General features: G+C 47.6%; 2 protein-coding genes across 2 annotated transcripts; one reads left to right on the top strand and one right to left on the bottom strand.

Annotated features, from left to right (window-relative positions):
* Window positions 1-3,659: 3,659 nt before the first annotated feature.
* Window positions 3,660-4,592, bottom strand: LOC143810224 (interleukin-17F-like). Its single transcript, XM_077293094.1, has 2 exons — window positions 4,360-4,592; window positions 3,660-3,896 (listed from the first exon to the last, which is right to left on the bottom strand). The coding sequence occupies exons 1-2, from the start codon at window positions 4,455-4,457 to the stop codon at window positions 3,662-3,664; spliced, it is 333 nt and encodes a 110-aa protein (XP_077149209.1). The 5' UTR covers window positions 4,458-4,592; the 3' UTR covers window positions 3,660-3,661.
* Window positions 4,593-14,361: 9,769 nt separating this feature from the next.
* Window positions 14,362-15,657, top strand: LOC143804060 (interleukin-17A-like). The gene is made up of 3 exons (XM_077281798.1): window positions 14,362-14,379; window positions 15,049-15,284; window positions 15,420-15,657. The coding sequence occupies exons 1-3, from the start codon at window positions 14,362-14,364 to the stop codon at window positions 15,655-15,657; spliced, it is 492 nt and encodes a 163-aa protein (XP_077137913.1).
* Window positions 15,658-22,913: the final 7,256 nt, after the last annotated feature.

Here is a 22,913-nt window from a genome sequence, read left to right as displayed (position 1 = left end):
AGATGTAACAAAGGTCACAAGATAATACAGTACATACAGTCACATAGAAATTAAAAAGATAAACAAAAGAAAGTTGCTAGACCTTTTGTCACAGAAATGGCGCAGATCTTGAGAAGGGGAGCACTCCATATGGAAAATGATAAAGTCCCTAGAGCAAACTGTGTCTCGCAGCACATAACAGGTATTCCAAGTAAGAATCTGCTTTTACCTCGTACAAGTCATTCTCATGTTACTCTCTCGGTGACCTCAGATGGGGGTCGGTAAATGAGATGCGGGCTCAGGTACCAAAAATTATGAGATTCTCAATCTTAAAGAGAATCTGTCACATCATTTTTAGTAACTTAGGCCTCTTTCACACTTCAGTTGTTTGGCGTCAGTCTAAATCCGCCATTTTCCTCAAAAAACAGATCCGTTTTTTTTTCTACGGATCCGTTTTTTTCCCCATAGACTTGCATTAGCGACGGATTGTGACGGATGGTCGTCCGTTCCATCCGTCATGCGACGGATCTGTCAAAATTTGGCGGACGTCATCTAGACATTGACGGTCATTGCAACGTTTTTTGTCTGCGTTGAAATGGCGGATCACGACCGTCATTTCGGCGGATCCGTCGCCCCAATCCGTTTTTTCAATTTTTTTTCAATTGCGCATGCTCCAAAAAGTATATACAACCCCCGAGTAACGGATCCGTAAAAAAAACGGATCCGTTACATCCGTTTTTTCAACTATTGTGACGGATCCGTCGATCCGTCATTATGTCGGAAGTGATTGACGCCAAAAAACTGAAGTGTGAAAGAAGCCTAAGCTGTCTCCAGAGTGTGATGCAATGTGCATCACTAACACGTGTTCAATTCAAACACCACCATAATCATCTCCAAAAATAACTTTGTATAGTTATATAGTACCTTCTCATTCAAATATAGCGGTGACGCTTCATTTTGTTTCAGTCACGGGCTTGTCATATTGTCAACGCCAACGTGTCTCCCTGCTCTTGCGCAGTGTTGAGCGGCTCTCCGCGCATGTGCACTGAATTTAGGTGTACTTACCCAGCTTCCTTGACTGTGTGTGCATGCTCTGGAGCTGCTGCAAGTCACTGGCTCTGTGAGCATGCTTATCACTTTGCATGCGCGGGGTGCCAGTCAACACTGCTCAAACGCAGGGAACTACTCGACACTGCGCAAGCGCTGTATTTTAGAACTTCCCGTGGAGTCGACACAATCCTGAACTTTAATCTCAGTGCGTGGCTGTCGACAATATGACAAGCCCGTGACTCAAATAAAATGAAGCGCCACCCCTATGACTGAATGAGAAGGTATTATATAACTACACAAAGTGATTTTTGGTGATGATTATGGCGCCGTTTGGATTGAAACGGGGACAGTTTAGTTGCTAAAATTGATGCCGCAAGTTCCCTTTAAGGTTATCTGTCCCCCTGGAGGTCCCAAGCCAGAAGTACTAATGCCATATGTCTGACCATGATTTTAGTGGATCGCCCCCACGTAAGGGCAATGGGGTACTCGGTACCGGGTTCTTCGGTTTGGGGGATGTCACGGTGGCCTGACCACGTCCGTGGCCCTTTGAGGGACGTCCAATAAAGAAAAGAGTTTTTATGGTTTTGGGAAAGGTCTTTAAAGGGATAATGTTCGTGACGCCACCTGTGTTATTCGGTCATGGTGACCGACGCTGCTGTGAGGGGTCCGCTGGGGTGATGTTATGGCAGCAAGATGGTATACCTTCCCACAGGTGAAGTGTATCACCAGGGCTTCCCAGAGTGTAGATGGTGATGGTGAGAGGCGCAGTGAAGAACGAGGACACAAGGGTGCAGTCTCTTTACCTTTTACTGGAAGCTTCAGCATCCACAGTCCAGGGTACCAGATCACAGGGTAGGCAGAGTCCGGCCGGTCTGAAGGCAAATCCAGAGTCCCCTGATCCAGGTGGAAATCAGTAGCCTTCCTCTAGCGCTTGTGTGTTGTAGTACCTCCCTGCTGAGTTTCCCGGTAAGGTCCTGACAACTGTTGTAGATGTTCTAGATGTTATTTCTTCCTCTCTGTCCCCCAGATGGTGTGGATAGGACAAACCCGTATGACTGATGGCCTGAGGCTTTTTACAGGGACCCTAGAGACGCCCCGACCCCCACAAGTTGCCACCGTGTCTCCTAGGTATTAAGGTCGGGCAGCCAACCGGTCTCTGGAGTAAGGCTTGAAGATGGTTGCTCCCTCGGTGTTCCGGCCACCGGCTGCACGCCTCAGAAGGAGGCAGCCTATTTCAGGGCAGAACTCCTTCTGGTATTATCTCCTTGTGCTATGACTTCGTTTCTCTCCCTCTACAACACAATTCTCTTTGTGTCCTATCTTAGGATGCTGCCGCACGTGGGGCAGGCACAGCTCCGTGTCTTTCTGTCCCGCTAGGACAGGATCCTACCCCTGTCAGGGACCCTCTGTCTGCAGCTCCGATGTTCCTCCTTTCCCCCTGTCTGCCTGAAAGGTGTTGCCTGGGCAAAGCCCAGCCAGCTTCTCCCTAACTTTCTATCCAGCCCACCAGTTTTACCCTTCTGTGAGGAGTGCCCTAGTAGATAGGAGCAAGGCTCCCCCTGGTGGTCTGGAGTGTGAAGTGTGGTGTATGGTTTGTGATACCTGGTAGGAAGATTTCCTTTATTGCCATCAGACGTGATATCACTCCCCCTGGCGGAAGAACGATATTACTGCAACGACCAGGACTCTGGGGCGCTGCATTAGCTTTCAATACATATGAGACATGACATATTCAACTTTATCCATTTGGCTGATTTTAATTTAGGGCTAATAGGCAGGTCGCACAGTAATGCAAGTGAAAGTATTGCGGTCGGCACTGTGCCACAAAGCTGACAATATGTCTCATATATCTATAGAACCAACACCTGTTTCTAAAATCCACAATATTCAATTTTGGTATTTGGCTTCGAAGGGTCTGACATAACGGGCCATGGGCTTCTTTGAAATCAAAAATTTTAATCCCAGGGGGACAGAAAGTGTCGAAACAAGTTGTTGATTATTCTCATCAACCCACAGGAGGTGGCTACATCACAGTGGGGGTCATAGAGCAAAGGGGGGAAATAGAGTGTTAAGGAATGGAATAGAGTGTTAAGGCCATATGCACACGCTGCGGATTCCATTGCGTAATTTTCCGCAGCGTTTTTGATAAATCCGCAGTGCAAAACCGCTGCGGTTTTTACTGCCGATTCATCGCAGTTTTTATTGCGGTTTCTGCTGCGGTTTTTCACCTGCAGTTTCCTATTGGGGCAGGTGAAAAACCGCTGTGGAATCCGCACAAAGAATTGACATGCTGCGGAAAATAAACTGCAGCGAATCCGCGCGTTTTTTTCCGCAGCATGTGCACAGCGGTTTTTGTTTTCCATAGGTTAACATTGTACTGTACACCGCATGGAAAACTGCTGCGGATCCGCAGCGTCAAAAAAGTGTGTGCCTACTGGAGGTGGACACTCAGATGTAGTAGATGGCATCTGGGTGTCCATCTTCAGTAGCTGTACACTCCCAAAAATAATGTATTTCAAAAAATTGAAACAGTTAGCAACAATAGTGGCAGGCTGGAAACATGTCAAACTTTATTGATTTTTTTTGTTATTGGAAAATATTGGATTTTCGTCCATAATTGTGCAGACAATAACTAATAATGAATGGTGGTAGGTGTGACACATGTGCAGCCCAGAGTCACCACCTCGGTCTCCAGCCGGTAGGAGAACATGCAGCCTTTCTGCTCCCGTCGTAGGACCATCACCTCCTGCTGGATGGGGAAGGAGATCAGGTCTGGACTTTCATGGCCATCAGCGTCTACACAAGCAAAAGTCAGACAATCGGCCTCGGCAATGACGAAAGGGAATCTGTTGGGATCTGTGTTGAGACTGGGAATAAACATAGAAAATGAGAGAGAAGATATGTAACTCCTGGTTCATGTCCGCGCTCTTTGTGCTCATCCTGCAGATTCTGGATGGTTTTTCTTCAGTTTTCTGCTCTATAAATGTACAATCTATCTCTCCATTCAAGGTTGTTCTTGGTGATATCTCAGCTTCTCTCCTTCATGCTTTTTTCCTAAAAACTGCAGCTGCATCTCCCTCCTCCCCTGAATTCTATATATGGGGACAGGGAACATTTCTGAACAGTTACTGGGAGCATGAAAAGAAGAACTAGAGGCGGCTAGAAAGTTGGGAAGATATTATTCTCCATTAAAGGGTTATAAAAAATCCCAAAAAGCTATTACCTGCTATTCTACCAGAAAAGTCTATTATCTATAGGAGACTCCAGAAATCTACACCAGACTGTATCAATATTCAGCGCTGCTTATAATGTCGTAGGTTGTGTTATTACCTGTATTCCCAGGGGGACAGGGAGCGGGTGTGAATGTCCTCCATCTGCACCGAGCTGTCCATATAGCTGCTGTCAATGAGACTGGTGTCCACCGTCATACTGGTCGGCAGGCGCGGGTTCCTTCTTCCAGGACATCTCTGTCTGCCCTCTACAGGGAGCTCTTCATCCCTGGATCCTTCCTGATTATGGGGCAAATCCTTCTCTGGCAGAAAAGCACATGAGCTGGAGGAGACCAGGACGGCCACCTGAGAGATAGGGAAAGATGGGAAGAACATGGACAATAATTCCCATCATTACAAATGCGAGAAGGGTGGAAATTTGTCCTGTGCAGATGTTTACTGTAAAAAAAGCTGAATCCATTGTATTATTGTATAAAGGAAATTGCAACTTAATATGGGTCCTGTCTCTTTAAGAAACGTAATGTCACCACTACTGATGGGGAGTAGAATTAAATCAATGAATAAATGAAAAGTTCTAAAACTTGGTTTTTCACTTTTCACCATTTTCAGGATTTGTGTTTGATGTCAGCGAATGACGACAGTTCTTCTTCCCTATTACATGAAGGGTATTGGGGCACTCACAAGAAATTTTTACAACAAACTGAGATCCAGTTTTTCAAAAAGAAGAAAAATTAAAAACTTGGGGCTAAAACAACAATTTAGAGGAAAAAAATGTAATTCTGTGACGCACAAGTGTTGTCAATATGATCATTAGACCTGTAGAAGAATTCATTTGGGGAGTGTAGTTTTTAAAATGAGGTCACTTATGGGGGGTTTCTGCTGTTCTTGCACCTCGGGGACTCTGTCAATTTGACATGGCACCCTCAAAAGTAGTATTCCCCCCAGATATGAGGTATCGGTGTACTCAGGAGACATACAGTATCACAGCATATTTTGGGGTCTATTTTCTCCTGCTATCCTTGGAAAATGAGAACATTTGGCATATACAATATTTTTGTGCGAAAAATATTTTGTTTTCATTTTCACAGATCAACATGATAAAATTCAGTGACGCACCTATGGCTTCAAGGTGCCACCACACATCTAGATAAATTCCTTGAGGGGTCTAGTTTCCAAATTGGAGTCACTTGTGGGTGTCTTCAACTTTTTAGGCACATCAGGGGCTAAACATGACCTGACTCTCGCAGACCATTTCATCAAAGTCACTTCTTCCTTTCTGAGCCTTGCCGTGCGGCCAGACAGTAGTTGTCCCCCACATATGGGGTATTTGCATAGTCAAGAGAAATTGCGCGACTAATTAAGGGTTCCATTTTCTCCTACTACTCTTGTGAAAATAAAAAAATTGGGGCTAAAAGAACAATTTTGTGGGAAAAATTAGATTGTTTATTTTCACGGCTCTACGTTATAAACTTCTGTGAAGCACCTGGTTTTTCAAGGTGCTCACCACACATCTAAATACATTGCTTGAGGGATTTAGTTTATAAAATTGGGTCACCTGTAGGGGTTTTCCATTATTTAGACACATCAGGGACATTCCAGAGCAACATGGAGTCAGCTCTTGAATATATACAATTATGCATGCAGAAAGTCAAACGGTGCCCCTTTCCTTCCGAGCCCTGCCATGCGTCTAAACAGTAATTTTCCCTGACACATGGAATATCAGCCTGCTTAGGAGAAACTTGAAAACATATTTTGGTGTCAATTTTCTGCTCTTACCCTTATTAAAATAAAGAAATTTAGACATAGAATAAAATGTTTGTGAAAAAAAGTGTTTTTCATTGTTTCCTTCCACATTCCATTAATTCCTATGAAGCTCCTGGAGGTTTAACAAACTTATTGGATGTGGTTTTAACCACCTTGGGAGGTGCAGATTTTAAAATGGTGACATTTGGGGGTATTTTCTGTCATATAGGCCCCTCAAAGTCATTTAAAATGTGTCACAAAAAACATTCTGAGAATCTGTAGCTGTAGGATGCATTGAAGGATTCTAGAGTTATTACCACATAAAAAGATGGGGGCTGGAACAAAGCACAGCTGGGTGGAGGCCCCCCATGACTGCTTTGAGCCGGGCGGTCTTTTTGAATAATGCTGCGGCTGGGGATAGGAGGATGGCAAGGGGGGGAGGAGTTAGGAAGGGGGGAGGTAGTAGGGAAAGTGCGGGAAAACCGCCATTCCCTACCTCAATTCAGGAAGAAGAGGATGTGCAGTATGGCGTCAGCGGAATCCATGATGTCGCAGCTGCGAGAGATGGCCAGGTCCAGGAGAGGGGGCTGGCTTGAGGCCCAGCTGGCATCCATCATCGGCGCTGCAGGAGGATCCAGGCAGAGCTCACGGGGCAGGAGGACCAGGCCCCCAGAGAGACTGTCTCCTGATGTCCCGGCGCGTGGCAGGCGCAGGCTCCGGAGCCCCTCCAGGGACCCTGCGGGTGGTGAGTCCGGCGGCGCTTCCCCCTCCGGCCGCTCCCGCTCCGGCAGGAATCCAAGCAGCCGGCCTCCAGGCGCCGGGCATCGGGCCCAGGACACCGCCGCTGCTGCTGGGAGCGCTGGACCGGAAGTGCGGCCTGAACGATCCAGGCAGAGCGCAGCCGCAGCTTCCTCCGCTCCTGTCGGGTCCCCCGCTCTCAGGGGGCGCGGGGCCGCCGCTCTTCCAGCCTCTACTGTTACACCGGTGTCCAGAGGGAGGGCGGCCGCCGCTCCCCCTGCTCCCAGCAGACCCACAGCGCTCAGGCGGCGCTCAGCGGCAGGAAGAGGCAGAGCAGCGCTGCCAGGAAGAGCAGCACAAGCAGGAAGAGCAGCACAAGCAGGAAGAGCTGCACAGCCAGGAGGAGCAGCACTGCCAGGAGGAGCAGCACGGCCAGGAGGAGCAGCACGGCCAGTAGGAGCAGCACGGCCAGGAGGAGCAGCACGGCCAGGAGGTGCAACACGGCCTGGAGGAGCAGCAGCAGCAGCAGCCAGGAATCCGGACCCGTTACCTGCGGCAAGCACCCACAGCCCATTACCTCCCAGGGTGCCTACTAGGATGACCACGAGGAGTGCACAAGCGGCGGACGGTCGGCGATCGGGAGATATTCTACATCCCGCTTGTACGGAACGGCGCAGCAGAGGGAGAGACGCAGGCAGCAGTGTCGAGCTGCCGGATCGGGAGCGAAGAATGCTACACGACCGGGCGGGCTCGCCTGGGTCAGCACACGGGGATCGGTCAAGGTCGCCCAGGAGGTCTCCAGAACGCAGAGCAGCGTTTACCCGTTACCCATCGGACGGTGGGGTGGCGGGGGACACGGACCATGGACGGAGGAGCGGGTCGGTGCAGCAGCTACAGCACGCTCGGGTCCCCCCTGGTGACGAGAAGGCCAGGGGCGCGGGCCTGGGGCAGAGAGGGCTAGCGACGCAGCAGTTCCAGCACGCTCGGGTCCCCCCTGGTGACGAGGAGGCCAGGGGCGCGGGCCTGGGGCATCAACGCGGCGACGAGAGGTTGGAGTCCAGCGGTGATCGTCGCGTGAGGTCGGAGCGCCAGGGATCCGGAGGTCCGGCTGGCGGGGACACAGCACCCGTGCAGCCTTGTGAGTATGCCTCTATGTCTGGTTTGTCGCCCGCAGGGGCCGGGTTGCAGGAAATTAGGAGGGGTCGGGTGGCGGTGTGTGAGGAACGGCAGAGGAGTGGGCCGATTGTGGCGGAGGTGCCAGGTATGCAGGACTTATTGCAGGGTATGTCGCAAATTTTGCGAAGATTAGAGGGAGGGTCGGCAGCTGGGGTTGCCGCATCGCCGGTTGAGGCGTGGTTGTCTGGTCGAGGGGTGGAACCCCAGGCAAGTTGTGGTTTGTTAAGCCCTGGTCAGGTAGTGGAGGTTGCATCGTCAGGTGTATCAGTTTCGGTTCAGACGGAGAAGGATAAAGGCGATACGGTCAAATTAGATGACAGAGCAAAAGGGGAAGTTTATGTGTGTTTTGAAGGGCCGTTGGGAGCGCATTTAAAAAAGGAGGTGAAGGAGAAGATTTGGAGAGACGAGTATGTGGAAATTTTTTCCCTGCTTCCGTTGGAAAAGTTTAACTTGGATAAAGGAAAAAAAGACGATAGCAAAAAGGAGGAGGAAGAAAAGCGGAGGTGGCGGCTAATTCCGCAGACGTTTTTGAACTGGTTGCAGGCATTTGCAATATTGGCGAGCGTAGTCGGGGAGAAGGCGCCTGAGAATTGCTCGGGTTTGTTTTGCTATTTAGACTCGATTGGGGAGGCGCATCGTACATATGGCGGTCAGACGTGGCTGCGGTATGATGAGCAGTTCAGGCAGCGTAAGGCGGTAAGGCCGGAAATTAGGTGGGACCAGAAGGATATAGGCCTTTGGCTGAAGGTTATGGCCCCAGCCAGACACGGGCAGTCCTTTCATTGGTCCGGGGGTGGTGGCAGCCAGCAGTCGGGACACGGAAGCAGTAGCCAGGGTGCGCAGGGAGCAAAGGAGAAGTCTGGAACCTGCTGGCAGTTTAACGACGGGCAGTGTAAATACGGTAACACCTGTAAATTTAAGCATGTGTGTTCCCACTGTAATGGAAGTTCACACGGGGCTTCCAAGTGTTTCAGGAAGGGAAAAGGAAAGCCAGCTTTGGGTGCCGGTCAAGGGGGAGAGCCCGGTGAGGCTTCACGAGATGGCCCCCTTTCTAAATAGGTACCCTGATCAGTTGAAGGCGGGTATTATTTTTAATGGTTTTGCGGATGGTTTTAGGATTCCTCCCCCGAGTCACGAGGTTCCTTTTTCGATTAAGAATTTGCGGTCGGCAATGTTGCCGAGGTTGTTGATGTTAAACTGAAGAAAGAAGTGGAGTTGGGAAGGATGTCGGGGCCGTTTTTAAACCCGCCGATTGAGGGTATGGTGGTTTCCCCGTTGGGGGTGGTGCCTAAGAAAGAGCCGAATAAATTTCGGTTGATTCAACATTTGTCGTATCCAAAGGGTCGGTCGGTAAATGATGGCATCTCCCAAGAGCTGTGCTCTGTTGAGTATACATCGTTCGATGCAGCGGTGCAGTGGGTGAGAAGGCATGGCCCTGGGGCGCTGTTGGCAAAGACGGATATTGAATCGGCCTTCCGTTTGCTTCCGGTGCACCCGGACAGCGTTCCGTTGTTAGGTTGTTTTTGGAATGGTGGTTACTATTTGGACAGATGTTTGCCAATGGGCTGCGCCATTTCTTGTTCCTTGTTTGAGACGTTTAGTACTTTTCTGGAGTGGGTGGTTAGGGACGTGGCGGGAGTTCAGTCGGTTATCCATTATTTGGATGATTTTTTGTTTATCGGGCCGCCTGATTCCGCGGTATGCCGTAATACGTTAACGGCTATGTTTTGGGTTGCAGAGCTTTTTGGAGTTCCATTAGCGACGGATAAGACGGAAGGTCCTGCTACGGTGTTGAGTTTTTTGGGAATTTTAATTGACTCCGAGAGAATGGAGTGTCGGTTGCCGGAGGATAAGCTGGCCCTGCTGCAGCAGGAGGTTGATAGAGCTAGAAAGAGGAGGAAGCTGACTTTGAAAGAGTTGCAGTCTCTTTTGGGTAGATTGAATTTTGCATGTCGGATCATACCCATGGGCAGGATATTTTGTCGCAGGTTGTCGGTCGCGACGGCAGGTGTGAAAGAGCCGCACCATTTTATTCGCCTGAGCAAGGAACACAAAGACGACTTGCTAGTGTGGCAACGTTTCCTGTGCAACTACAACGGGCGGTCGTTGATTCAGCAGGAGGTCTTAACAAACTTTGATTGCGAGATATATACGGATGCAGCTGGTTCGGCTGGTTACGGGGCCTATTGCGGTGGTCGTTGGTGTGCCGGACGGTGGCCGGGCCAATGGAGGGAGTTGGGCCTTACAAAAAACCTGGTCTTGTTGGAATTGTTCCCTATCGTAGTTGCGGTTTCCATTTGGGGGGAAATGTTTGCTAACAGGAGGATTCATTTTCATTGCGACAACATGAGCGTCGTGTCAGTGATGAACAGTTTGTCGGCCTCATCTCCCCCGGTGATTAAGTTGGTGAGGGAGTTGGTTTTTCGGTGCTTGGAGCTGAATGCTTCTATTTCGGCGGTGCATGTGCCGGGTGTGCAGAACTCAATAGCAGATGCATTGTCTCGTTTCCAGTGGGACCGTTTTCGGGAATTGGCGCCGGACGCGGAGATCTCGGGAGAGGAATGCCCTTTGCATCTTTGGAGCGTGATTATGGACGAGCGGGCCGGTTGATTCAGGAGTCTGTTACGAGACAAACATGGGCATCATACGAAGCATCTTGGCGAGTATGGCAAAGTTGGGTGTCGGTGTGGGGCCAGTTGGTGTCTGACGAAGATAGGATGTTGGCAGTGTTATTTTTGATCGGGAAGGCGGCCGAAGAAGGTTGGTCGATTTCGAAGGTAAATAAATTTGTTGCTGGATTGGCTTTTGCTTTTAAGTTGCAGGGGTTGGTGGACGCGACGAAACATTTTTTGGTCAGGCAGGCACTTAGGGGTTTTAGGAGGGGTAATCAGACGATTGACCGTCGCCGCCCCATTTCGTTTAGCCTTTTAGAACGGTTGGGTGGAGTCTTGGAGATTATTTGTGGTTCGAGTTTTGAGTTGGCGTTGTTTCGTCTCGCTTTTTCATTAGCATTTTTTGGGGCCATGCGCGTTGGGGAGCTGGTGTCAACGTCCAAAGTTAGAGCAGGGGGTTTGTTGGCGGAGGACATGGAAGTATGGACGGGGGGTATCGTTTTTTGGATTCGGCGTTCGAAGACTGACCAAATTGGGAGAGGAAAACGTGTTGTGCTGGGGAGGGTTAACGGGTCTATGATGTGCCCTCGAGGTTGTCTGGAAGCGTACTGGCAGTTATGGTCAGGCAGATCCGGCCCTTTGTTGTGTCACGCAGAGGGGTCCTTTTTGTCACGCTTTCAGTTCATTGCAGTGTTAAGAACGGGCTTGCGGGAGTTGGGCCTTTCTCCAGATTTGTTTGGGTCGCATTCTTTTCGTATCGGGGCGGCATCAGAAGCTGATAGTTTGGGTTTGGGCGCGGAGGACATTTGTAGGATTGGCAGGTGGACTTCCAATCGTTACTTAAGTTACGTCCGTCATTAATTTAGTGGTGTGGTTATGATTTTGACCTCAGTGTTTTTTCTTCATGCATCTTGTTGCAGGTGTGTCCCCTTACTTAGCCTGGATCTTCGGACATTCGTTCGTTCATTGGGGGGCGCTGCGGGCCGAGGTCAGGCCGGACGGTAGGCAACTGGGGTTTAGTAGGCGTCAGGTTGTCATTCGGTGGTTGGGGTATAGGGGGATGGTGTGGAGCAGGGCCCTTCCTGAATTTTCCAAGGCGGTTCGTTTAGACAGACAACCTGACATTTTAATTGTGCATTTGGGGGGGAACGACTTGGGCGCGCGGCCTGTCAGGGAGTTGATTAGGGACATACGGTTTGATTTGTTGAGGTTGCAGGTATCATTTCCTGGGGTGTTGATTGTGTGGTCAGACATTGTGCCTAGGAAACGGTGGAGGGGGGCTAGATCTTTGAAGGGTATTAATAGGGCTAGGGTCAAGTTGAATAGGGCAATAGCAGGTTTTGTTTCCAGAAACGGGGGGATTAGCGTTAGACATTTTGAATTGGAGTCGGGGCTTGGTAACTACTGGTTAGAGGACGGAATTCATTTAAACGCGATTGGGATTGATTTGTGGACTTTGGCATTGCAAGAAGGAGTTGAACGGGCGTTGGTGGCGTTGGGGCACTCACGAGCCTGAGGTGGTCAGGGCTGTTCGTGTGTGGTGGGGGGGTGGGGGTTCTTGGAGTTGACGCTGATTGGTTGGGGGAAGGAATTGGAGCATAATTGCTGGCAATTTAAAATGTGGTGGGGTTGGATCTGGCATTTTTGGTATGGGCTCTGGACGGGGTTTTTACCCTGGGAGCTGTTGGTGGTTTTTTCTCTTCCCGGAACGGGATGTACGGTGCCCTCGAGCTGGTTTTCACGGCTGAGGGTAATATGGTGGTCGATCTTCTTTTGTGGGGTTTTGCCAGATCTTTTTAGCTCCAAGAACCCTCCCCTCGAATTTATACTGTTGTATTTATGTTTATGTTAATTTTGTTAATAAAGGTTGGCCGCTGTGGCCAAAATATCCAAATGAATAATTGGTTATGTTTTATTTAAGGAAAGGGGTTGGGTCGGTGGGCAGTTTCTGGTGGTTAGGTTGCATACGTAGGAAAAGACCCTACTCGGCATACGCGGTCATGACACTGGTCAGAATTGTAAAATTTGGTCTAGTCATGAAGGTGAAATTGGGCTTAGGAGTGAAAGAGTTAAGTTTGATTAATCTAAGAGTGAAAAATCCCTTTAAGATAACCATTTACTGAACAGGGTACAATCCATCTCCCCTTCTGATTTCAGTAAAATTCGATATCCTCATCTGTGGGATTATTACTATAAAGTGTTAATCCGGCCTCCACCGAACCTCGGATCTGCTGCTCTATCAGCCATTCATAGTTATTACATAGACAAGTGCTATAAATCATGGAACGTTTTCCAGACTATTGAAATTCTTTGATTTCTGGATAAATGGAATTCTGCTATAACCTCCTTTACTGGACACAATGGTATAACACGGCCTCTATAATACTCACCAGTATGAGCGATGTTCTTGTAAGGACCATTCTGCTTCTCCTAAGTTCTGGGCTCTCTATATTCCGGTGGATCTCCTGTTTGACCCTTCCATCCCCGTCCCTCTCACTATTTATACCACTCTTTGCTCCCGGTGAAGTCTCCATCCCAGGAAACAGAGTTTTCCTACAAGTTTCTGTAAGTTCCCGCGGTGTCTGTGACCGGTGAGGAATGGAGGCCGTCACTGTGGACTGTCCGACTCTGCCCTGTAATGTCCCATCATAAGAGAGAGAAACCAGTGTAGATCCCAGCACTTCCCTAAATCAGGGCCATCATTTATCTGAACTCTCCGCTTATCTGGGGCCACAGAGATAACAGCGCTCAGCAGTGAAGGACTCCAGTGTTTCCTAATATAACGATCATCCATCATTTCTTTCTTGTAATGTAACTTTATATGAAACCACCACCAAAACTACCAACGATAACTTAATACCCAGGTAAAAAAGAACATCAAGATTCAAACAAAAAGAAATATTTTATTAATTTGAATATAACATTTTTAAAAAAATATAAATAACAAAGAAAGGTGCCAGATCTATAAGAAGGGACTCTATTCCACAGTATACCACACAAAATAAATATACAATTTCAAATAATACCAATGTAAAGGCTTTCTCTATGTGTCAGTGGAGCAATCAGCACTCATAGGCTTTCTATATGTGTGAGTGGAACAATAAGGACTCACAGGCTTTCTTCATGTTTGTGTGGAACAATAAGGACTCACATACATCCTCTGTGTGTGAATGGAGCAATCAGGACTCACAGGCTTTCTCTGTGGAACAATCAGGACTCTCAGGCTTTCTCTATGTATGGGTGGAGCAGTCAGGACTCACAGGCTTTCTCTATGTATGGGTGGAACAATCAGGACTCACAGGCTTTCTCTATGATTCCTTATATCATTGGTACAATCATACATAACACCCTGACAATAATAACCAGAATTACCCCCTGTGATCCCACCAGTCGCACGCCTATAACGCGGCCATAGGTTCCTATGAGAACCCCCCGCAGTCCGCAGATGCCCCTCTGAGTATATGGGGTGACAGGACGTCTTCTGCTCCTCACACCGGTTATTACAAGTCCGCGCTCGGATTTATGACGCTTCTTATCTATCAGAGAATATTATTTCTGTGTCCGCTCTGCAGGTTAATCAGTGATTACGGGATTCCACGGCGGGAGATGATCCGGCCCTTTTATTTCTCCCAGTGTTTCCCATTACAAAAGATTAGGAAAAATATATCAGGAAAAATCATAAAAAATACACAAAGTCATTGACACCTGAGTATAAAGTAATGAGCTTCTCAGGAAAGTCCAGAAACAAGTGCGACCCTATATAATGTGTCCTGGGGTCAGCGTCACCGCACAGTCCAGCAGCAGAGCGGCAGCAGAGCACATCCACGGGAACAATGGCCGCACCATCAATGGTAAGAGCCCCGGCCCCTCTCTGATCACCAGACCGGGGGGTTATTAACTGTCACATTGTTATTAGTGACGGAACAGAGAATCGAGAGAGTTCTATCTAATGTACTATAATATTACAGGGCAGCGAGGTTTCTCCAGTGCTCCAGAGGGAACGTTGTTATAAAGGGTTTGTGTCATTGTGAACGACATCTTACTGCGGAAGACTTACTGCATTGTTACATCCGGAATATTACTCCAGAGCTGTAATCATAATTCTCTAAGCTTCAATCAGACACAAACTAACAGCTCCAATAATATATATACACAGTGACTGCACCAGCAGAATAGTGAGTGCAGCTCTGGGGTATAATACAGGAGGTAACTCAGGATCAGTAATGTAATGTATGTACACAGTGACTGCACCAGCAGGATAGGGAGTGCAGCTCTGGGGTATAATACAGGATGTAACTCAGGATCAGTAATGTATGTACACAGTGACTGCACCAGCAGAATAGTGAGTGCAGCTCTGGGGTATAATACAGGATGTAACGCTGGACATTTAGTAAAGTTGCATTATACAGTATAAATCTTCTGATTATTATTGATCCATTATTTAACCCTTCCTTATCCCACTACATAATGTTGATGCTTCCACAATGTCCCTATCACATATGTGAATCTTCTGTCCTCAGGTTTTCTCCACTTTGCTTCTTCTGATCTTCATCTCTTGTGTCCATGGAAGAGAAGAGCAGGTCCCTGGCGCTGATGCCTGGGAGACCCCTCTCGTGTCCAGCGGGGGATGTCCCTTCACTCCGGACACCACATTTCCTCCACGTGTGAAGGTGGATATGAAGGTCGGCGGTGGGAGTTCTGCACAACTAATGGCGGACAGTGTGAGGAGCCGCTCCATCTCTCCATGGGAATACAGGTAACTGCACGTGGAATAACGGCAGAAATAATAATAATAATAATAATAATAATAATATATGGGGTCAGAAGCCGGAGTGTGAGGAGTAAACATGGCTGCTGCTGGGTCCTGATTTCTCTCATCTCCTTCCACCAGCTCTAATGTGGACAGTAACAGGCTCCCTGTGGTCATCAACGAGGCCCGATGTCTCCACCGCGGATGTTTGGACCCGGAGGGTCACGTGGACCTCAGCATGAACTCAGTCCCCATCAGACAGGAGGTCCTGGTCCTGCGTCGTGAGATGAGAGGATGTGTCCCCATCCATAGGCTGGAGAAGCAGCTGGTCACGGTGGGCTGCACCTGTGTCCGGCCCATCATCCAGTACCTGGAGTAACAGACGCCATTGTCACGGAGCCTCAGCTGTGATGACTGTGTGAGTCCATTCAGGAGACTCATGTTAGAGTGTAGATATCAAAATTAGTGGAAAAGAGATAATTCATTTTACATTTTGTGATAGTATTTTTGATTTTTTTTTATAAGTAATACTTTTTATTCTGTATTTAAGATTTTTTATCTAAAACCACACCCCTTTAAAATGGAGACCGATCTTACAATAATCTCTGATGATCGGTGAAGTCACAACTAGCAGCACATTTCTCCTGCAGCGGCCACTACTGGAGAAACATAGTATTACATGCAGATGCGATTCAAGGCGTGCAATGTGTGGACGGACAGTGAGGCCATTGTTAGTGGATCTCCTTAGAGACTCTGAATGTCCCCTGCTTTATAATATCCCAAAGATTTTTTCTTTCTGAAAAACTCCTTAATTCAATTATTTATTGTTTTTATAATAATTTATTTGAAATGTTATTTATATTTATATCTTTATTTATTAAATAAAACATTATCACAATATTAATATTATTTCTTAGTCATTTATTTCAATACATTTGCATATTTTTTGCAATGTAATGTGTCTGGCTGCCAGCAGGTTACCTCTAAATGAGTTGTCCAGAATTAGAAAAAAATGGCCTACTATTTTTCCCAGCACCGCATCATTTATTGGAGCTGAACATATAAATAATACCATTGACTTCCCGTCAACTTGAGCGGTGCTGTTTCTGGAACCGGTGCAGACCTTTTTCTAATTATTGACTTCCCCATTTAATGGACATTTCAGTTTTAGCAAGAGACGGCATAGGATGTGCCATAACTGTCTGATTTGTAAGGCTCAAATTCAGGAGCTCTCACTACCCACAAGAATAGAGGGGCTTTGGCCCTTGCATCATTATCTTTTCTTACCACTGTTCCCATAGTAGCCCTCCACAGAGAAGTGCAGCGCCCCAGAGTCCTGGTTGTTGCAGTATTGTCGTTCTGCCACTAAGGGGAGTAATGTTACGTCTGATGGCACTAAAGGAGTTCACCTGACCAGGTATCACAGTCACACATTACACTTCACACTCCGGCCACCAGGGGGAGCAAAGGGTTCTATGTATTAGGCCACTCCTCACACTCTGGTAAAACTGGGGGTTGGGTAGGAAGTTAGAGAGAAGCTGACTGGGTTTTGCCCAGGCAACATCCTGTGAGAGAGGGAGTTCCTGGGAAGATTCAGGGGGGTCTCTGTCAGGGGTGGGATCCTGACAGTGGCCTAGCGAAAAGGACAGATCATTACGGAGCCGCGCCTGCACCCGTTGCGGCGGCATCTTAAGAAAGGACACGAAGCGAGGTTTTTTGTGGAGAAGTGAGAAACGAGATCACAGCACAAAGGATAATAGAACCAGTAGGAGTCATGCCCTAAGATCGTGGCAACATCCTACTGAGGCGCGTAGCCGGTGGCCGGAACGCCGAGGAAGTATTGGGCTCCAAGCATTACTACAAACAGCGGCAAGACAGTTAATTATAGGTTGGCTGTCTCACCTAAATCACCTAAGCAGACAACGGAGGCAATTGTGGGAGAGGTGTTGTGAATTCTGTTGTGGGTTCTGCTCTTGGGCTCCCTCCGGTGGTTATAAGTGGTAGTGCTGCTGTTTGTCCTTCACAGCAGTCATCAGGTGCGTCCACTTCGGACGGGGCTATTTAGTCTGGCTTCACCCTTTAGTGAGTGCCAGTTGTTCATTGTTTCTGGAGGATTCACATCTCTTCCTGGTCGCTCCTGCTTGCAGTTCATTTCTACAAGATAAGTTCTGCTTGTTTTTCTGCCCACATGTTGTGGGCCTCATTGTTCAGTGTTTTACATGTTTTTTCTTGTCCAGCTTTATCTGTGTAAGGATTTATGCAGCCAAGCTGGACACTCTGGAGAGGCAGATTTACCCTCCATATCTTTAGTTAGATGTGGAGTTTTTTTTGTATTATCTGTGGTGGACATTTCATAGTATTTTAATACTGACCGCATAGTTCTCTGTCCTATCTTTTCTATCTAGCTAGATTGGCCTCCTTTGCTAAATTCTGTTTTCAGCCTGTGTATGTTTTTTCCTCTCCTCTCACAGTCAATATTTGTGGGGGGCTGCCTATCCTTTGGGAATTTTCTCTGAGGCAAGATAGTTTTCCCTTTTTCTATCTATAGGGTTAATTAGTCCTCCGGCTTTGTCGAGGTGTCTAGGATTGGTAGGTACATCCCACGGCTACTTCTAGTTGCGGTGTTAAGTCCAGGGTCTGCGGTCAGTACAGTTACCACATTCTCCAGAGTACATCTCATGCCGCTCCTAGGCCACCAGATCATAACAGAGAGGGGCGTCTCTAGGGTCCCAGAATAACTCCAGGCCTACCCTGTCATATGGGTGCGTCCTAGCCATATCATCTGGGGGACGGAGAGAGAAAGAACATCAGAAACAGACACAACAGTTGTGAGGACTATCCCGTGGTGCTCAGCAGGGAAGTACTACAACACTTAGGCGCTAGTAGGTAGGCACTGATTTCCACCTGCAAAGGGAACTCTGGATGTGCCTTCGGACCGGCCAGTCTCAGCCAGCCCTGTTAGCAGTGCTCTGGATTGCGGATCCCGAAGCCTTCAGTAAAGAGGTAAAGAGACTGCAACCCTGTGTCCTCGTTATTCATCGCGCCTTGCACCACGCACCATCATCACCCCTTTCATTGGACGCCCCTTAGCAGGGTCACGGACCGGGTCTAGCCACCGTGACAACCCCAGAACTGAGACAGAGAGGCCCGGTACCGGGTACCCAGCGGCCCTGCGTCTGGGGGCACTCCAGAACCACATCCAGTCTCTATTCTACATGGCAATTGGTGGCGGTCCATCACCGGTTAGGAACAGTATCATATCTTGGGGGTAAGTCTTCCCTTGCTATGACTGCCCTCAAAGAACAATATTTCCAGCTCCGCCCCAGACCCTTCATCTGTCTATGGTCTTATCTGTGGTCGGTACACCACCAAAATAAAACCTTAGTCCACCAGCAAAACCACCATACGTACTTAAAAAAAAAACTTATATGGCTACTATGGGGCTTTTTAACTCTTATTTGTCCAAAAGTACCCATGTGGGGACTTCCCTCCCCAGAGGAACTGAACTCCTGTAAAGCAAAGAGAACTAGAACTGCATTGAACTTGTTTTTAACTCTGTAACACAAACACAGCCTTTTTAATGTCCAAAAGACCTCAGCCTTCAAACTTTTAAGCGATTTAAATTGTTGAAACGGTCCAAAAATTATCCTATGTTTGGTGAAATTGCCTGTTTTTTGTGTTTATTCCCAGGCAGTGCAAACAGATGAAGTTTTGACTTCTTCACACAGGGTGATGCAAAAATTATCCCTGTTTGGGGAGTTTTAAGACCTTTTTCCTTTGTTAAATGAAGAAGCAAAAGGCATGCAAAAAGTAGAAGATACCATAGAAGACATCTAAAGTGTGTCCAGAGCCCAGAGAACATTGCATCAAAGCGTAAAGAATTCCAAAAAAGAAGTGTAATCCAGCTCAACAAACTGTGAAATGCCTTTATTCACATAGTGCTCAGTGTAGGATAAAACAAGAAAGGCACCAGGGGTACAGCTCACGAGTAGGTGATTTCTACTTGTTTCAAGTGACTAGGCACCCTTAAGCATGAATAAAATAATTGAGCACTATGTGAATAAAGTATTTCACAGTTTATTGAGCTGGATTCCCCTTTCTTCTTTGAATCCAAAAATTATCCATTTATTAAGGAATTAAAATAGGTTTGCTTAGCACTTTTGAAAGTAAGGAAGCAATGGCTTCTAAACTAGTAATAAAAAAATTATCCCTCTATTGAAATCTGAAAAAAAAAATATATATACATTGTAGCGTGGCTAAAGGGTGTCTAATCGATGTGAGATATGTGTCACATAGATGGCTTGCCGCTGTGATGTAACCATAGCTATCTATATGTGTTTCAGGACCTGTGGTGATGTCATAACCACATGTCTAATCATGTGATGGGTTCCTGGGTGTGATTAAATCTATAAAAGAAAGGCTAATGCTTAACACCGGTGGATATGTGTGCAGGTTCTAGCCTCCAGAGTGTGTTAAGGCTCCAGGACTGAGCCTGAAGGACTGGACACTTGTTTTTCCTTTGCCTAAGCTAAAGGCTATTTGTTTTCTGTTTTTGCTATATGGTTTATGGAGCAATAAACCTTTGAACTTTTGATGGAACGTGCCTCCTAAGTGTCAGCCGTCGCACTTGAGCGAGTGAAACCCCTACAATTGGTGGTAGACGTGCGGGCAGCTGTTGTGATTTTGCTTTTTGCTCCCTCTAGTGGTCATTAGTGTTTTGACTCTGGAGCGTCTGTCTTTTCCTATATCCTCACCTGGGCCGTTAGTTCAGGGGCGTTGCTATATAAGCTCCCTGGACCTTCAGTTCAATGCCTGGCATCGTTGAAATCAGAGCTAATCTGTTGTGCTCTTGTCCTCTGATCCTGGTTCCTGTTTTTCAAGCTAAGTCTGCTTCTTTGCTTTTTGCTTTTGTTTTGTTTGGTATTTTTGTCCAGCTTGTTCCTATCTTTATCCTGACCTTTGCTGGAAGCTCTAGGGGGCTGGTGTTCTCCCCCCGGACCGTTAGACGGTTCGGGGGTTCTTGAATCTCCAGCGTGGATTTTTATAGGGTTTTTGTTGACCAGATAATTTATCTTGCTATATTCTGCTATTAGTAAGCTGGCCTCTCTTTGCTGAACCTGGTTCATTTCTGTGTTTGTCATTTCCTCTTACCTCACCGTTATTATTTGTGGGGGGCTTGTATCTTGCTTTGGGGTACCTTTCTCTGGAGGCAAGAGAGGTCTTTGTTTTCTTCTCCTAGGGGTAGTTAGATTCTCCGGCTGGCGCGAGTCATCTAGCGATCACCGTAGGCATGATCCCCGGCTACTTCTAGTGTTGGCGTTAGGAGTAGCTATTTGGTCAACCCAGTTACCACAGCCCTATGAGCTGGATTTTTGTATCTTGCAGACTTACACGTTCCTCTGAGACCCTGTCCACTGGGGTCATAACAGGCAGCGTTCCCAGCGGAGACGTAAGTCTGTTATTGAATGTCCTGGGTCAAGTCTGTTGTAAACCAGCAAGCATTGCCAGGGAAAATGGAGGACCTGCTGAAACACTTGGTCCAGTTGCAATCACAGCAGGAGCAACGGCAGCAGATACAGCAAGAGACCAACAAGCTATTGATGCAGCAGATACAACAGAACTAGCAGGAGCAATGGCAGAGCCAGCAGGAGCAACGGCAGCAGATGCAACAGAACCAGCAGGAGCAACGGCAGCAGATGCAGCTTCTGGCAGCCGCCATCCAGGGCAAGATGAGCACCCCAAAGCCAGGTCTGGCTGATGACACCCACGTCTGGAAGACGGTAAGACGAGCATTGCAGAAAATGACTCCCGGAGATGATGTTGAGGCCTTTCTGACGGTGTTTGAGAGGGTCGCTGAGAGGGAAAAACTTCCGCCAGAGGAGTGGGCAGAGATATTGGCGCCTTACCTGATGGGGGAACCTCAGAAGGCGTACTATGATTTGACCTTGCAGGATGCCAAGGAGTATCACAAATTGAAAGCCGAGATTCTCGCACGTTTGGGGGTGACACTGACTGTTAGGGCACAGCAAATTCACTGCTGGGCCTGTCATGATCTCTGCAGGCAGAGATCATAGCAAGCCTATAGAGGGACAAGCTCTCGGAAGATGGAACTATACTGACCATGAACTAAGCCTGCCGCGCAACTAGAAATAGCCAGGTAGCATTTCCTATTTATCGCTAGATGCCCAGCTCTGGCCTAAGACCTAAATAGCTAGCAGAGGGAAATATAAGACCTGGCTCACCTCTAGAGAAATATTCCAAAGAAGACAGTAGCCCCCCACATATAATGACGGTGAGTTCAGATGAAACAACAAACGCAGCAGGAAAATAGTCTTAGCAAATTTGAGGTCCGCTTACTAGATAGCAGAAGACAGATAGTATACTTTCATGGTCAGCAGAAAAACACTAACAAAACACCATCCAGAGATTACCTTAAACTCTGGCATTAACTCATAACGCCAGAGTAGCAATCCCTGATCAACGAGAGCTTTCCAGACACAGTAACAAAACTTCAGCTGTGAACTGGAACAAATAGGCAAAACAAAACATGGACAAAAGTCCAACTTATCTAGTAGTAGTCTAGAAGCAGGAACAAGCACTGAGAGGCATCAGATAACATTGTTGACCGGCAAGAAACCACCAGAGAAATGAGCTTAAATAGCGACACCCACTACTGATGGAACCAGGTGAAACAGGAAAGAGGATGACAAGTCCAATTCCACAAGCGGCCACCGGGGGAGCCCAGAATCCAAATTCACAACAGTACCCCCCCCTCAAGGAGGGGGCACCGAACCCTCACCAGATCCACCAGGGCGACCAGGATGAGCCCTATGGAAGGCACGAACAAGATCAGAAGCATGAACATCAGATGCATTGACCCACGAATTATCCTCCTGGCCGTAACCCTTCCAGTTGACCAGATACTGGAGTCTCCGTCTGGAAACACGAGAGTCCAAAATTTTCTCCACAACGTACTCCAACTCACCCTCAACCAACACCGGAGCAGGAGGCTCAACTGAAGGTACCACAGGTACCTCATACCTGCGCAATAACGACCGATGAAAAACGTTATGAATGGAAAAGGACGCAGGGAGGTCCAAACGGAAAGAAACAGGATTAAGAATCTCCAATATTCTATAAGGGCCGATGAACCGAGGTTTAAACTTAGGAGAAGAGACCCTCATAGGGACAAAACGAGAAGACAACCACACCAAATCTCCAACACAAAGCCGAGAACCAACACGACGATGACGGTTGGCAAAACGCTGAGTCTTCTCCTGGGACAACTTCAAATTGTCCATAACCTGCCCCCAGATGTGATGCAATCTCTCCACCACCGCATCCACTCCAGGACAATCCGAGGATTCCACCTGACCGGAGGAAAATCGAGGGTGAAACCCCGAATTACAGAAAAACGGGGACACCAAGGTGGAAGAGCTGGCCCGATTATTGAGGGCGAACTCTGCCAATGGCAAAAAAGCAACCCAATCATCCTGGTCAGCAGAGACAAAACACCTCAGATATGTCTCCAGGGTCTGATTAGTCCGCTCGGTCTGGCCATTAGTCTGAGGGTGAAAAGCAGATGAAAAAGACAAATCTATGCCCATCCTAGCACAGAATGCCCGCCAAAATCTA

The sequence above is a fragment of the Ranitomeya variabilis genome, chromosome 2, assembly GCF_051348905.1.
Source record: "Ranitomeya variabilis isolate aRanVar5 chromosome 2, aRanVar5.hap1, whole genome shotgun sequence".
Taxonomy (NCBI): domain Eukaryota; kingdom Metazoa; phylum Chordata; class Amphibia; order Anura; family Dendrobatidae; genus Ranitomeya; species Ranitomeya variabilis.
Note: the sequence above shows the minus strand (reverse complement) of the source record. Positions and strands in the feature narration are given on the sequence as shown.